This window comes from Myripristis murdjan, chromosome 18 (assembly GCF_902150065.1).
Source record: "Myripristis murdjan chromosome 18, fMyrMur1.1, whole genome shotgun sequence".
Classification (NCBI taxonomy): Eukaryota; Metazoa; Chordata; class Actinopteri; order Holocentriformes; family Holocentridae; genus Myripristis; species Myripristis murdjan.
In genome coordinates, this window is record NC_043997.1 from 27,534,315 (window position 1) to 27,550,132 (window position 15,818).

Sequence of the window (15,818 nt, forward strand, 5' to 3'; positions counted from 1 at the left end):
GGTTTCCCTCTGTTATTCATACTCCCTCTCTTTTCTCTAATGAGATATTTTTAGCCTCCCCTACACAGCCATGCATCATGTACACACACACACACACACACACACACACACACACACACACACACATACACACACACACACACACGGTGGTCATCACATTAATCTTCACAGTTGCATCTTAAGCCTCCCAAGTAAATCTCTCTTGCAAGGTTTCCCTCTTTAGATGGATTGGATATGGCCGTCGCTGGACACTGTAAAATCCAATCTTGTGTGAGAGCTCAGTAGGGGGGTGGGGGCAGGAGAAGGGTTACAGAGGCTTTAGCTGAATGAATCGTGAAGGGTTAAACACACAGCGGGCTTCTGCTTCAGCACAAATCCAATCACATTCAGATGTAAACAGAAAAAAAACAACTTCGACTTAGAAAACTTTAACATGCTCTGAGAGGCAAAGGCTACGAGATTAAATTAAATCAAAACAAGAGTGCAGATCTCTGCAAGGCATATCTCGCCTTTTCCAGACTATATGCTAACCCATGTGCAGAGCAAAACTCAGGAGAGACTCAGAAGCCAATTGTATTGTCAAATGACCTTTTCAAATGACAAATTAAATTACTGTATGATTCAAATATAATACAGTACAGTATAGAACATATACCATAAAACTCCTGCATGCACGCACACACACACACACACACACACACACACACACACACACACACACTAAAGACTTGTGTAGTTTGCTGACTTAAGAAACAGTGAAGGCTGTTATACTAGTTTTTGTTTTTTTTTTTTACAGTGGTGAAATGTCAGGCTATTTTAACCTCTCACTCAAACATTTTTACAGTATTGTGTTTCTCGTGTGTCAGATCTGTGAGCTGTTGACTTGCAATGGGTAAACCCGCCCCAAAAAAAAACACAATGCACATCAAGATTTTTTTCTCCCACAATTGGAGCCCACACAGCCACAATAGGATGAAAAAAAAAAAAACAAGCGAGGTACACAGTGAATGAGGTAAGAAAGTGTCATAGCAAGCCAGTAGTTTGAGAAGACAAGTGTGGTGGAGCGAAATACACAGTGAACTGATGCAAGGAATCACAGTGACCCTGGCAGAGAGAGAGAGAGAGCACAGCAACATTTGTTCCTCTCCTCCCACCTGTGCACAATGCATGCTGTGCTAGGAACCAAAATACACAGACAGACAAAACTAATTAAAGACACGGTCAGAGTGCTTATAGTATGGATGGCCTCAGCTGGAGTCAAATTCCTAAAACAGGTTATGGCATTATCTATTTACTACAAAGAAACAGTTATGTTGCCAATGAGTGGAAGACAAGCAACAAAAAAGCGGGTGGCAGCTTGAGTGCTAGTTTTATATGTTTGCTATAAAGTATACAAAGTTCTTCACAATTAAGACATGTAAAACTTCACAGAAATGGTGAGACAGAAGAAAAGAAGACAGAGACAAAAACACCAAGGCATGCAGTAGTGAACATGTTATTCCCCATGAATGATGCACAGCCCTTCTGGGCCAATCAGTGCCCAATGTGCCACTTTATGTTGACATGTATCTGCCTTGGGACATCCCACTGCCTGTCACAATATGTCATACTGAATATGTTTACATGCACACAGGAAGCCAGGTTATTGTGAGTAACTAGGTAAAGTCAGAAAATGTGATCACTCAAAAACCACAGATTAGATGTGCTAGGAATATTGGGGCTCCCTGCCTCCCAAACTGACAATAAGACTTGAATGACTAAGAAAAGGTTTTAATTCATGCCCTACCAGGCACATTATTTTACCAGCATTTTTAATGAAGTTTGGCATGATGCCCCCACCATAAAACTAACAAATGGAATATTTCGAGGCTAGGGTTTTTCCTCCATATGGACCTCAGAGGTGGACACCTTTCTCAAATTCCATACCGCCTCTCAGGCCCAGCACAATTATTATAACTTGACTGCAGTACCAGCATAATCTACTGTGTCGCTATAGAATAAGATGAGCTCTGAATTTGTGCTTACTAGCCCAGCCAGCTAGAGGCAACTCAGACCGAGTAACTGTGCAGTGCAATGAATCAATGAAGCAGTGGTTTGACTGTTCATCAAGTGACTTGTTATTTCTTTTGCATCAAAGCAACTTCATGCATATTAATAAGCTTGGTTGTCTCCTAAATTACATGACATGAGTTCCCAAATCTTATAAATTTGTTGATATGCAAAGCTTCAGTTCCTACTAATTCACAATTCATGCTACAATATAAGGTAGTAAGCTGCACAGGCAGAGGATATTATTTTAATTCATGGGCATTCTGCAATAAATACACATTGTCACAAGTTTCACTGGGTAAATTATTCAACTGCTTCAACTTAAATAAACCTAAATCCACAGTCCATTCACTGGTCTCCAAAGACACAACTGAGTCTGAAGATATTTTGTGCCAGGAAAACGCTGAAGGCTGCATCAACATATATCCCACCAAATAACTACTACGTTTACTAGCATGAGTGGGGTGAATGAACAAATGACGCTAAGGAGGTCTGAAATATGACTGCAGCAAGCCTGGGTTCTCTGACAGCAGCAGTTGCTGTTTTGAGACAGAGCTGCAGCGTAACAAAGACAAATTAAGTGAAGGGAGCGATGCAAGGAAATTCTCTAGGGTGGGGAGTGGGTGACTAAGTCACTACTTATGCTTGTGTCAACAGGCTTGTATGAGCAGTCTGCCCTGGGATCATAGGCCGTATTGGTTAGCCAGAGGCTGGGTGGAAGAGTTGTGGCAGAGGACGGATTTGGAGCATCCAGCCAGTATCCAGCACTCAGTAACAATGAGTGGAAGAGCTAGGGGGGGTAATATATCTATCTATATCTACCTATCTATCTATCTATCTATCTATGTATCTATATATATATATCTATATATAGATATATATATATAGATACATAGATAGATAGAGATAGATATAGATATATATCCATATATCTATGTATCTATATATACAGAGATATAGATATAGATAGATATAGATAGATAGATAGATAGATAGATAGATATACAGTCTACTATCCCTTTTAAATGAAGCCATGGAGTCAGGTCAGTGCATCAAATACGCCACATCTGAAGTCTGGTAAATGGAGAGTATTTTTTGTGTAGGTGAATGTGTCTGTAGCAGGCTGAATCACACAACACTTTGACAGCAGTATTTTTGTACACAATTAACTGAAAAAAGAAAAAAAACAAAAACAAAAAACAAATACACTTTAATGCCTAACCCCAAAGACTATGTTTAGCTCTCCACCTCTTTTGTTTCCATGGGAATGAAGAGTTCACAGTGAGCCACTGAGGCCTCGGGTATTTTCCAGAGGCAAGAAGCAAAATGGTTGGGGCTTTAACCACAGCTAACTTTTCCACAGCCTGGTGGGTTTGTCAAGTGATTATTTCTACTCTGTTGCATCCAAGTGTCACTAGCCTGTGTTTAACCACTGCCCTAGTTTCACCCTTCCATACAGGCCTGCACTGTCAAAGAAAATGCGCTTTCACTTCAGTACATATGGATAGTGTTTTAGTTACATGTTCCGTGTCTGTCCTGGGATTAGGATTTTTATGAAGGGAGAGCTGTGAGATTGGAAATAAACACCTGCCCTCAAAAGGTGCAATATGTATCATTTTAATAACACATTATTATCATGATAATTTTGAGACTCCTGCAGGACAAACAGAGCTAAAGCTTTCTGGCATTGGCAGATGGTGGAAGGAGTGAAAGGTACATGGGAAAAAATGGACTTCCAGCATGTGTACCCTCAGTAAAGCCAAGACCCCTATTTTAAGTGATTTTGCCCTATAGGGACCCTTACATGAATACATGTTTTGGTTTGTGTTAAGGCTGCATTCAGACACCTGGCCTTTATAAACGCTAGGTGTCTGAATGTGAATGAAAGCATTTATAAAACACAAGACATATGATTTTGCTGATTTTCTACTTTTTTAAATTAATCATTTTTCCATTTTTTCTGGCAATTATTTTAGTTTTTTTTTTCTTTTCATAATGTTCCCAGTAATTTTGTACTAATTTGCTAATCGCCTCGTGTCTTGTGTTTTTGAATAAAATCAAGTCAATGTGCTAAGGTCTCAAAGGATTAAACTGTTGTTTCGCTGTCATACTTGAACAATGACAAATCATGGTGAAGCGGTAGAGGGGTGACCTTGAGAGGAGGCTGTTTTAATATATTCTGACAGAATACTACAAGTGACGTTACAAATACATTCTGACAGGACACTGCAAATACAAATGGGCATGTAATAGCCACACATAGCAAAGAGGTTCTGCAGATATTCAAAACCAGATGTGATATGTCGCATGAAGACAAATTCAGACACCACAGTGTAAGGCAAAAATGTGTAAGGCAAAGATAACTCTTGGCTACAAACAGATGAGGATGTGATCATTAACTCTTTGTGTACTTTCAAAAAGATTAAAAACAAATTGTACGTTGAATATTTTTTCCCTGAGTCAGCTTTAAAAGTTCTGCGGTGGTGCTTCACTTTGCAGTTGAACCAGCAGTGCCTTGTGAGGGTAATACATCAGCCACATAAACCCTCTCCAATGTGAGATGGATCTTCCTGTTTAGTATCTGTCATCACAGCAGCAGCAGCAGCAACAGTGCTGACAGCAACTCTGGGGTTCCCCGTTATATTATTGAAAGTGACCTTCAGTTTGGCCTGCCTGCTTCTATATCTGTCAATCTGCCTGTCTGTTTGCCTGGAAGTGACATACACCTCCAGCTCCATCTTTTCTACATCTCTGCTACACATCACTGCTGTCATGTGGAAGCCTGCTAACCCTCATCTTGGTGATCATCATATTTTACAGCTGCAATGTGAAAAACAATACTAAACTAGAAAGATGTTCAAGTAAATTGCATGCCTCCATCCTTCCACTCCTACCTGTGCAATTCTCAAGAAATGCCATTTCCACATCACAGAATTGACCAAACTAAGCTTTTGTTTGCTTACTTTGTTTCTTAATTCTTACTTTTTATGCTTTTAATTGAAGGTAGTGTTGTTGTTTTTTTTGTTTGTTTGTTTGTTTGTTTAATGAATGCAAACACTATTTGTGTGTGTGGTTGATTTAGGGTGTATTTCTGTTGCTGTAGTTCTGCACCATTTTGTGACAAGCCACACCCATCACCACACTCCCTTTTGGCCAATTGGTGTGAAAGGTTAACCAGCTCTTCCATGCCCCATGACCAGGCCTAGGCAACCATGTGCCATGGACAGCAGGTTTTCATTCCAACCAAAAACCACACCAAGTGATTTCACTGATTGCTTCCTCCTCTCTCCTTGAAAATGAAGTAATCAGTGTAATCACCTGGGAGAGTTTTTGGTTGGAATGAAAACGTACTGACTCTTGGCTCTCAATAACATATGGTTGCCTAGCCCTGCCCATGACCAAGCATTTTACAAATTTTGACATATTAAGTCAATCTGTTTGAAATATGCCCTTTTGTGACCGGTGATGCCCACCACTACGCCCCCCTTCAACTAGTCATTAAAAGTTCATCAGCTTTTTCTTGGCCCATGACTAACCTTACCACAAAGTTTTATGCAAATCCATTCATAACCTTTGAGATATCCTGTTAACAAACAGACAAACAAACAGATGTAATGGGGTGAAAACATAACCCCTAATGTAATAATTAGGTGCAACACAAAATGGATAGATATGTTGTACAGTATTACACCTGTTTTTCTCGCCTCCTGAAAAGTTGGTTTTCACCTTGTACAAATAGTGGAGATGTGATGTTGACGAACACTCCCAAGGCCTCACACAAATCACATGCACACAAACGCATGTGTGCACAGCTGCACACACACACACACACACACACACCATTTCCTCCCCTCTTCTTTCCATTTCACTTTCATTTTCTCCTTCAGGTGAGGGAGGCTGCAGCTCAGCAAAGGGATTCGGCCAAAGCAATCTGGGTCTGGAATCAATCAGACTCTCCTTCTATAAACACCTCCTTTCTCTCTTTCACTCTCTCTCCATCTTCGTCCTTCTCCCTCCTCTTTCCATCACCCTCATTGTCCCCCCGCCTCTGTTTGTTAAATCAATCAACAACAGAGAGTGTAGAGAGTGGCTGATTTATTCCTTGTGATTTTTACTCAGCAATTATTTTCTCTTGATTGTTTTTCCTATTTTTATCTCTCTTTGGCTTTTCTCATTTTCATGCCTTCCTGTAAATCACTTTGCAAGCTGTTTTTCACAAAGTGTTATATAAATAAAGCGCATTATTAGTGGTTTTCTCTTCCTGGCATGTTTCTCTTACCCCTCCATTTCCCTCTTTCTCATGCAGCTGTGAGGAAACCCCCTGCTCCCCTATGAGACACTGCCTCTGCTGCCTCAATCAGTGTGTGTACGTGTGCAATCACTTGTCTGTGTGCCTTTTCAAGCCTATCGCCCGTCATGTGTGTGTGAGCATCTTGTGCATGCTCCCATCAGCCCATTACGGATCAATCAGCAATGCCACGTCCAGACAGCAGGAGCCCGTGCTGCCTTTCCACACAACTGCCTTCCAGAAAAACAGATAATGATGGAGAGAATAAAAGGAGAGAGAGGAAAATAAAAGAATCCAGGCCTCTGCTTCCTGGACAGACACTCCATTATGGAGCTGCAGCACCCCAGGCACAGAGGGAAACACAAAAAAAGGTCACTACAATGAGAGAACATGCGTTTTTTTTTCCCCACAACTCTGCCAACATGTTGTCTGCTTTAAAGGCACACAGGCCCACGCTGCCTCAACTGGCGGCATTCTAATGTGAAAGACAGCATCATGACTCATGTACAGCTCATCAGGAATCTTACAGGTTTTGGATGATATTGGAGAATGATTCACAAAGGAGCTGCTGGCCTGCTTCATGGCAGTGCCACTCTGTGTTGATGACTCTGGTTATAAAAATGGGTGGGGGGGATGACAGTGAAAGCACTACAGTTTGAGGTTAGAGCAGTAAGAAGTGGTTAGGTTGGGAGATGCAAGATGAAATCTGCCACGACTGAAGTGACTGAAAACAAACATCGATGGGAAGGGGGGGTTCAAAGTAAGAGAGAGAGAACAATTGATGAGGAAGATGGGTTTTACCCACAATACTCTGAACTGTCCCAGGCTGACCTTTCGCCACAGTATTGTACCTATTCCCAGGAGGGTACCACCAACACCCTATGGATCAACCAGCATTTATTTTTTAAGGACTGATACCAGTTATTAGTGCTCAAGGACACCAATAATTAACAGGACTGATACTTATGTGCAAATTTTTGAAAATTGCACTGCAATTTACAGAATAAAAAATGCAAACACAAACCTTTGAATTAAAAAAAAATGCTTGATAAACATTTGGAAAATAAAAGTGCATTTGATAAATAAAAGTGCAGTAGAAAAAGAAAACAAGGCTAAAATAAATTATCTTAATCTGTTGTTAAGGCAAAACTAAGATGAAGAGGTGGTGACCTCCAAGCACCATCTGAGTGCTTTTTATATTGGCCATTATGTAAATCAAAATGAATGTCACCCCCAATAATGGGTTGATCCCTACAGGAGTCAGCCCTTCTATAAGTCAAAGAGCAACAAAAGCATGAAAACACACACAGCAGTCCACGATTGTAGGCATTATGGGCAAAACTCAGACACCAGCCTCCTGCTTGGTGTCCACCAAGTCAAATCTAGGTTGGGGGTCATCATCAACCCTAGAAAGGACCTCTCAGCAGCCGCATTTCACCACTGTCAGGTGAAAACCTTTGAAATTGTCTGCTTTTCACATTTTGGCCTGCAGTTTTACACGAGTCTCTGATGGCTGAGGAAGACCTGTGACACCATTTGAAAAGGCAACGGTGTATTCTTAAGAATGGTTGAGCATCAGCCACAAAAACAGGCTTTTCTTGAGTACAGGGTCATCAGTTCATAAAATCCTAAGCTAGAGGCCAAAGTACCTGTATGTAATTTGATTTAATTTGAATAATACTGACTAATTTTCTAAGGACAAACTGGAACAATCAGTGATAAATTAATAAATAATAATAAATGATACGTAAATAAATTATTTACATTTGGTTTCTATCAAAAATCATTAGACTTGGAGTATCAAACTCACAACTTGGATGGAACTCTGGTCTTGAATGCTCACCTGTCATTATTCTTTGATGGCTGTGAGTGTACTGGCTTAATGTTTGCTCAGTTCTAATGACAAAAACTACAAATTTACATTCACTTAAAGACGTTGCACCTTGCAATACCCAGCAAGCATGCATGCCTTGGTAATCTCTGAGAGGCTGGGTACTGGTGCTGGTCTCTGATGTGAGATAGGATTCATAGCGGGCAGCTTTGCAAAGGCTCCAGCCAGAGCACACAGCAGATACTCACCCCTGGCAGACAGCTTCTTAGTGTTGATGATTTTGGCAGCATATTCCTGGCCAGTGGAAATCTTCATGCACCGCCTCACCACAGAGAAAGCACCCCTGTGGGATACAATGGAGTTTGTTCTTGATCATTTTGATATAACTCACACTAACACTCATGAGAAAGTTTTGCTTTTGATAAGGTATTGAACTGTATAATTGTCTATACTGAATGTGGGAAGATAGAGCAATACTAGTTAAAGTCAAAGTTATTATTAAGATATTATTATACTGGGCATCTTAGACATTATCTGGATCCAACACATACCTCTTTTTGACCAAAAGAGTTCTAGGTCTTGAACCAGTTCTCTTCAGGAATCTTGGACCCAAGGTACTAACTAGCGACCTGCGTTTGCACCAGTTTGGAGTGGAACCATTGTGACAGAGATGTCACTGGGTCACTGAACACCTACTCCAGCATCGCTGTATCTGAATTCAGCACCTGCTGGTCTGCTGGTTTGCCGCTCAATGACCCAGCACCCTGTCCAGGAGTTAACAGTACTCCCTATATTACCCTGGCCAGCACTATACTTCACACTACTCGCTATGTCCCTGTAATCTTTAAAGTTTTATTAGCTTGTTGATAATTTGGTCTATGGTTCTAACGAATCCAGTCTTTACCATTCATCAGCAAATCTGGAGATACAACTGACTTCTTTGGTACTCCCCTCCATCTTTTCCTGAAATTTAGCAGATGGCCATATTGAAAGCAATGGTGTTGTCAATGTCTCCTGTAGAATAATACACACCCACTCTTGTTGACATCATAGTTCCCATTTCAGGTCCTACTATTTTTTGAGTCCAGCTGGGAACCAACTTTTTGGCTTCCAAAGCAATTTATTTTTGGTCACAATCCTGAGAACACCTCAATATAAGGTGCGCAAACCAGAACAGAACCAGTTCCTTGTTGGTGAACAAGGCGGGAGGATCAGCGGCATGGGCCACAACCACAGAATTACAAGAGATTTCATTTACAACATTTATCTAATAGTCTTATTTGGAGTGACTTACACTGAGGGCCAAGAGCATCAACCTCAATTCCAAGACACTCCACATAGTCCAAGTGGCTAAAAATAGGGAGGTCAAAGGTCAGAGCCCTTGTGCCCTCCACAGAGCACTCATAGCAGACAGCAGTGCCAAGGAAATAAATGCGGTGTAAGTGCTAAAAGAGGAACTAGATGTGAACTATCATCACTGTAAACTTCAAACTTTATTATTAAAGAGTATAATTGGTTTTAAATTATTATGTCTTTGGTTTGCTACTTTCCTTTTTTCCTTTAACTTCGTTTTTCTGTCTTTTATTACACTTTGTCTCAGAAAAGCCTTATTCAGAGAAAGTCAGTATTAGTAATTACTAGTTTCACTTTCATCCATTCTGTTATGCACACACACACACACACACACACACACACACACAACCTTATTTAAAATGGGTGCTACTTCTAAAAATATGCAATTAGAATAGCAAGAATTTAAATGTTGCATGTAATGTTGCAAATAAGTTTGCCTTGCATGCTTTGTAAATCCTCTAGTATGGACAGCCCTTGCATCTAATATCATTTGCAGCAAAATTTCCAGCATAAATAAATGGCTTTTCTGGCTTAAGAAGCGGAGCAATGGTTGATGTATGTGTCTGGTCAGTGTGGTCATTTAATAGTTGTAGGTCACCAAGCAATGTCATTCATTTTTTCCATACATGGCTTTCTACTAGATTTCCTCTCCATTATGATGTTAGAGACCAAATCTGATCTCACTTAGGATGAGGAATGGGTTGTGCCTTGTTGTCGTATCTAAGACTCTTAAAAGGATAAATATATATAGCAATTGTACTTTTAAGAAGGGGAAAAAAACACATGAATCCGCCAGGAAAACCGAAAAATTGCTGCAAATGTGGACAGACTACATTGCTGTGTGGCCGGACCTCAGTCATATTACGGAGGAATTTCACCACTTCGCATACTGGAAAAGGGGCTGTAACTACTGTCGTAAAACAAGCACAGTAACTCAAAGGTCCGTTCTAAACATTCACGCGAAAAAACGCTGTTTATAACCCCGGTCGAATTAAAGGGGGGCGCATTTCACAGAAACTGAGTGTCAGGTAGGTAACAGGTTAGTCCCCGATGCCTACAGTCCTCTTATTCATGAACGTGAATTGCCATCCAAAAATCTGGGAGTGTAATGACGCCTTGTTTAAAGGTAAAGGCACACGCCAGGTACAACAATTAAGACATTTTGTCTATATACATGAGCCACTTTTTAATTCGGCATGCAAGAGGCAACAGTCGGTTGTATATAATTTCAACTTTTGCGGGTAAAACTGCAGTTATTCCCACAACCTTGTTCCTCCAAGATACTTCGTGCCAGGCGGTAACAAGTGTTGTGAACCAATTCAAAAGTTGAGATATTATTGGATTAAAGAACGGTTAAGTGGATTATATGTGCGCCGCATTGACCATAAGAACTCCCTCAATATCAGTGCGTTTTACAAGATATTATTGCAGGTGTGTGATTTTGTCGACAACCAACGTGTGACTAAACTGACAGATTTTTGAACTGAGCTCTGCGACGCTAGCGACGCCAGAGAATGGAACGCGCGAGAGCAATTAACAGGTAGGCTGAGGTTTCAGTGAGACTGTGCGTCGAAAGTAAGGCAATACGACATTTAAGATGCACTTTTACAAAAAATAATTCCCATAAAATACTGAATAAAATTAGGTTAACTTACTTTCCCAGTTCCTCGTACAGCTGGTACTCATCGGTGAACCTGGTGCAGGTCGTTGAAGCCATGGTAAAGGTGAAGGCGAACACGGGAGGACGGACTTGGGAAACTGAAAGCCTTAGTTGTTGCTATAATTCTCTCCACAAATCCTTTGCTCTGCTTCCCACACTGGCACTATCTTGCCTCCTTTCGGAAAATTCAATTTAAAAAATAGAAAAAAATAAAAAATAAAAAATAATAATAATAAAAAAAAATGAACAGAAATTATTTTGTAATTATTCCTAAATACAGGAAAAGGCTGGCGTCGCTCCTCCTCGCTTCTTTTCCCAGACCCTTGGTACTCCTGGAGTTGACAGGGACGTCGCGACCTGCTGTTGTGGGTTTCTCTCTATATGACACTTGGATTATTCGGCCAATGTTCAGTTAATCCGCATGTAATGTAGGACATACAACTTCCGGTATTCATTTCAAAGTAAAAAACCCATTATTGACAGTTCAGTAACTAGAGTGGGTAATCGATTGGATTTTGACCGTTTCTTTTCCCTTCTAATATTACTTTCTTTTAAATATGAGTTAAAATAGAATTCTTATTTATAATTATATAAATATATTTAAATAGATCCATATTTAAATTGTTTTATATATTTATGGGATTTTTAGGGGCGTCCTTTTAATCGTTATGTTTTTATCCCCTCTCCATGTAGATTATTACAATTCTTTTTTTTTTTTTTTTTTTTTTTTTTAGCACACACACACGTGTGTGTGTGTGTGTGTGTGTGTGTGTGTGTGTGTGTGTGTGTGTGTGTGTGTGTGTGTGTGTGTGTGATATGCTGGTCTGGTGAACTGTGCTGGAACAACGGAGATGTTCCAGCACGTTTTGTGTGATGTATTTTGAAGGTAAAATCAGTTATCATCCGGTCCTCTAGTGGTTAATGTCGATTAACTTGACGAAGCTGGTTATTTGGCCGGGCCGTCACTGTATCGTACCGTATTGAGCGCTTCCTGGTTGGAGATCCCTGCACAACGCCTCCATCTAGCTGCGGCTTTACCGCCCTGCTGCCTTCACATACTGTCGGAAATAAAACGACTACAAGTAGAGCGCACTTCAACGACCCGAAAAACTCGCAAAAAAACACAGAGAAAGAGAACTTTTTGAGAACTTGTACTGACAGTTTTTTTCCCCTTAGCATCACATTAATAGTATATTTTTTTAGTATATATTTTGTCTTTCTTACATATATAAACTGTCCTACCAGTATTTTCTTTTATTTAATAAAGAAATTATTTTGCAGTGAACCCTAAACTAAATGAAATTTCTTCGTGGACGGCGATAATGAAAAAAAAAGACATTTGTAGCAAGTTCCTGGCCCATAGTGACCCTTATATCAAAGTCTTTAAAAAAAAAAAAAAAAAAAAAAAAAAAAAACACAAGCATTTAAATACAAGAAATCTGATCCTGATCCAGCATCACCTGATCTGATGTTTAAGTCTATCATTGTAATAATTAGCCTAGAAATAGTGTTTCTTGGAATTTTTTATGTACTTTTTTTTGCTTACTTTCAGTTGTTTTTTCTGTTTTTATTTTTGTTTTGTTTTTGATGTTTTACTGATGTTCCAGTCATCTAATTTGCTATTTTCACTTTTTTCTACCCAGCAAATTCACTTGATTTCTTTCAGTAACATGGGAAAAAGCCTATGAGTAAACTGGCAATAAAATGACATGAACATTAAAAGATAAAAAATAGTAAAAAGTTACAAGAACATGACCAGAGAAATGGTGACCAAATATTTTACAAAATGACAAGAAATCTTTATGTATAATGAAGCCTGGGGGTCCCATGACCCCACTTGGAAAAACACAGATTTATACTGATAAAATAGACGCATTCAAAAAAAAAAAAAAAAAGTCTCGCCTGGCGCATTTTTTTTTTTTTAATATCAGTTGGGCTACCTGCTGAAGTATTCCAGCAACCAAAGGAAGGGAAGCCCAAGAAGGGAAGTAGAATGTCTGAGATTAAAGTCATACATTTATGAGGGAAAAAAAACCTCACAAATTTCTCAAAAAAATGAAAATTCTGAGATTGTAGTCACAAATTTACAAGAAATAAAACGTGGAAAAATACTTTTTTTTCTTTTCTTTTCTTTTCTTTTCTTTTCTTCTTCTTCTTCTTTTTTTTTTTTTTTTTGGCCAAGAAACCACATGGCTCCAATTTGTTGGTGCTTCACGGCAAACTCTCTCTGATGAGAATATTCTCAGAAGTTGAGATTTTTTTTCTCATAAACATACCACTTTAATATCAGAATATCCAAGTTTTTGTGACTATGATCTCAGAATTTTTCATTTTTTTCTCATAAACATACCACTTTAATCTCAGAATATCCAAGTTTTTTTCTTGTAAATTTACATTGGAGCACACACACACACACACACACACACACACACACACACACACACACACACACACACACACACACACACACACACACACACGGCTCTTTAATTTCTTTCCCCCCTGCAATGGCCCTAATACGCCTTTATAGTCATAGGATCCATTTTGTAATTAGCACAGTCAAAATTACTTGAGGGAATGACTTTGCCTTTGCAGTTCGAAAATACGAGCTCAAGAATGTGCAGTGAAGGCAGCATAGTAATGCTTCCCGGAGACACACCTATTGAGGTTTGTTGGCTGCGTTCCAGGCCAGTTCCAACAGGAGGCTCAGGACTGACGGAGATGATTAGTCAAGTGGCCTGAGCTTTGATGTCTGTTCTGCTCAACCACTCAAGCAAAGCATCCTCGTAAATCAACTGAAAGCAAACAGCTTTCTGGATCCTACACATCTACAATGCTCATGGTGTAGAAATAGTCTCATTAGATTCCCTCTGCACGCCGGTTGTTAACTGGATATTGATTAAAGCTGCGTTTAGCCAATAATCTGCCTTAATCCAACAGGAAATAGCGTGAGGAAATGGTGCTCTGGCTGCAACTGTGTACAATCTTATTCTCAGTTGTCCCGTAACCTTGAAGCTGTAGTGGTGGTTGTGTTTGAATGGGGGATGCCTGGGCAGCATTGTGTTTTAAGAGGGGAAAAAAAGAAAAAAGTAAGTCCTCTATTTCTGTCTGCATCAGCACCATCACCATGACGATTATCTATTTTTAGAACGAGCACAAGTGTCTCCCATGTGGACTTTCTCCTACCTTCCACTGCCCTCTAGTGAATGAGCACAATTCTAGGTGTGCATGGATTCCCTCCAGTGTCAGTCCCCATACTGTTTCAGGTCAAACCCCCCCACTGAAGACACATTAGACCAGTGGTTTTCAATGTGGGGACTAGGACACCCTAGAGGTCCTTAAGAGGCTTCCAGGTCCTCAGCAAAATGAGGAAGTTTAATTTCACTGTGCATGTGGAAAATGTCAGAGCATATTAACATTTTATTCTCTCTGGTTTAATCACACCATGATTTGTCAGGGTTGAAGTGTGACATCTAAACAGTTTAACCCTTTGAAACCTAAGCAAAGTCACTTGATTTAATTCAGAAACATGGGGGAAAGGTGATTATCAGCACAAATACACAAAAAGGGAGAAATAAACTTGCCAAAAAAAAAGAAAATTAGTTAAAACAAAAAACACAAACAAAAAAAAAACAAAAAAAACAGTGATGCTAGAACAGATATAGACAGATTCTGCAGATATAGACATTCAAATTATAGCAAAAGGTGTCACTTATGTAATGTCGCTTGCATGCTATTAAGACTGTCTACTCTTTGATTTGACGTATCTGTGTGGATCAAGCTGCCACGCCTGCACCTCTGCCTGCCCCGTCAGCTTCTGCACCCTTGCCACAAACATGTTTTTTAAGTTGTCAAAGCTGACTGAATTTTTAATCACTTGTTGTTTCAACTTATTACTGCAACAAACATACATTTCTGAATTATTGTAAGTTACATTTTCAAGTTAAAATAACTTAACTACGTTAAATATGACTTGCCATTTCATGTTGATAAGATTTAAACTCTAAATTAGTTTAAATTGACATTCATAACGCATCTTGACTGATAGCTGCAAGCTTGTTTGTTTTCTTAAACATCTCACCGAGTCTTGCAGTTCATCCATTCAAAAATACAAAATTGATTAAAAAACATACATGAGCTTAAATGTCTGATTTTGGTACATGCCTTAAAAGCACCGTCAAAACTGTCAAACAATACCCTACCCCCACCCCCCGCCCCCAAAACTATTTTTCTCTACGTATCCCTACGCGCGGAACCATACACCTGTTTACCTGTGCCTGAGTAACATGAACCGCTGAAACGGTTGTATGCTTCTGTGGGTAGGGATACGTAGAGAAAATAGTGCCAAGGGAGCGGGGGTGTATTTCAGGTAAAAAAAAAAAAAAAAAAAAAAGTAGCTCAAAATTTCCATGCCAAAAAGATTCCTTCAATTCTATCGACAAATGTCTTTGTTATGAAAGTTTAAACCTCAAAAATAGCTTTCATTTGAACTACCAAATCTAGAGTTTATAACAGTTTTTCATTTTCAAATTTTCATCCATACTGGCCTTGCTCTGTCCATACCTGACCTGAGCTGTACAAACTGCACTGCTGAAAGCATGAATGATGTCTGTGTGATCAAACACAGTCCCAAATAA

General features: G+C 39.5%; 1 protein-coding gene across 7 annotated transcripts in view; it reads right to left on the reverse strand.

The window, feature by feature from the left end:
- The window catches only part of camk2d1 (calcium/calmodulin-dependent protein kinase (CaM kinase) II delta 1), a 123,721-nt gene extending 112,147 nt beyond the window's left edge, over positions 1-11,574 (reverse strand). For 5 of the 7 annotated variants that reach the window (XM_030075621.1, XM_030075617.1, XM_030075620.1 and 2 more), the window contains exons 1-2: positions 11,177-11,572; positions 8,417-8,511 (exon numbers count right to left, since the gene is read on the reverse strand). In XM_030075621.1, coding sequence (XP_029931481.1) covers positions 8,417-8,511; positions 11,177-11,238 — 157 coding nt within the window. In that variant the 5' untranslated portion in view covers positions 11,239-11,572. Of the gene's footprint in view, positions 1-8,416; positions 8,512-11,176 lie in introns of all 7 variants that reach the window. The other 2 variants (XM_030075615.1, XM_030075619.1) reach the window with 2 other exon arrangements.
- Between the last annotated feature and the right edge of the window lie 4,244 nt (positions 11,575-15,818).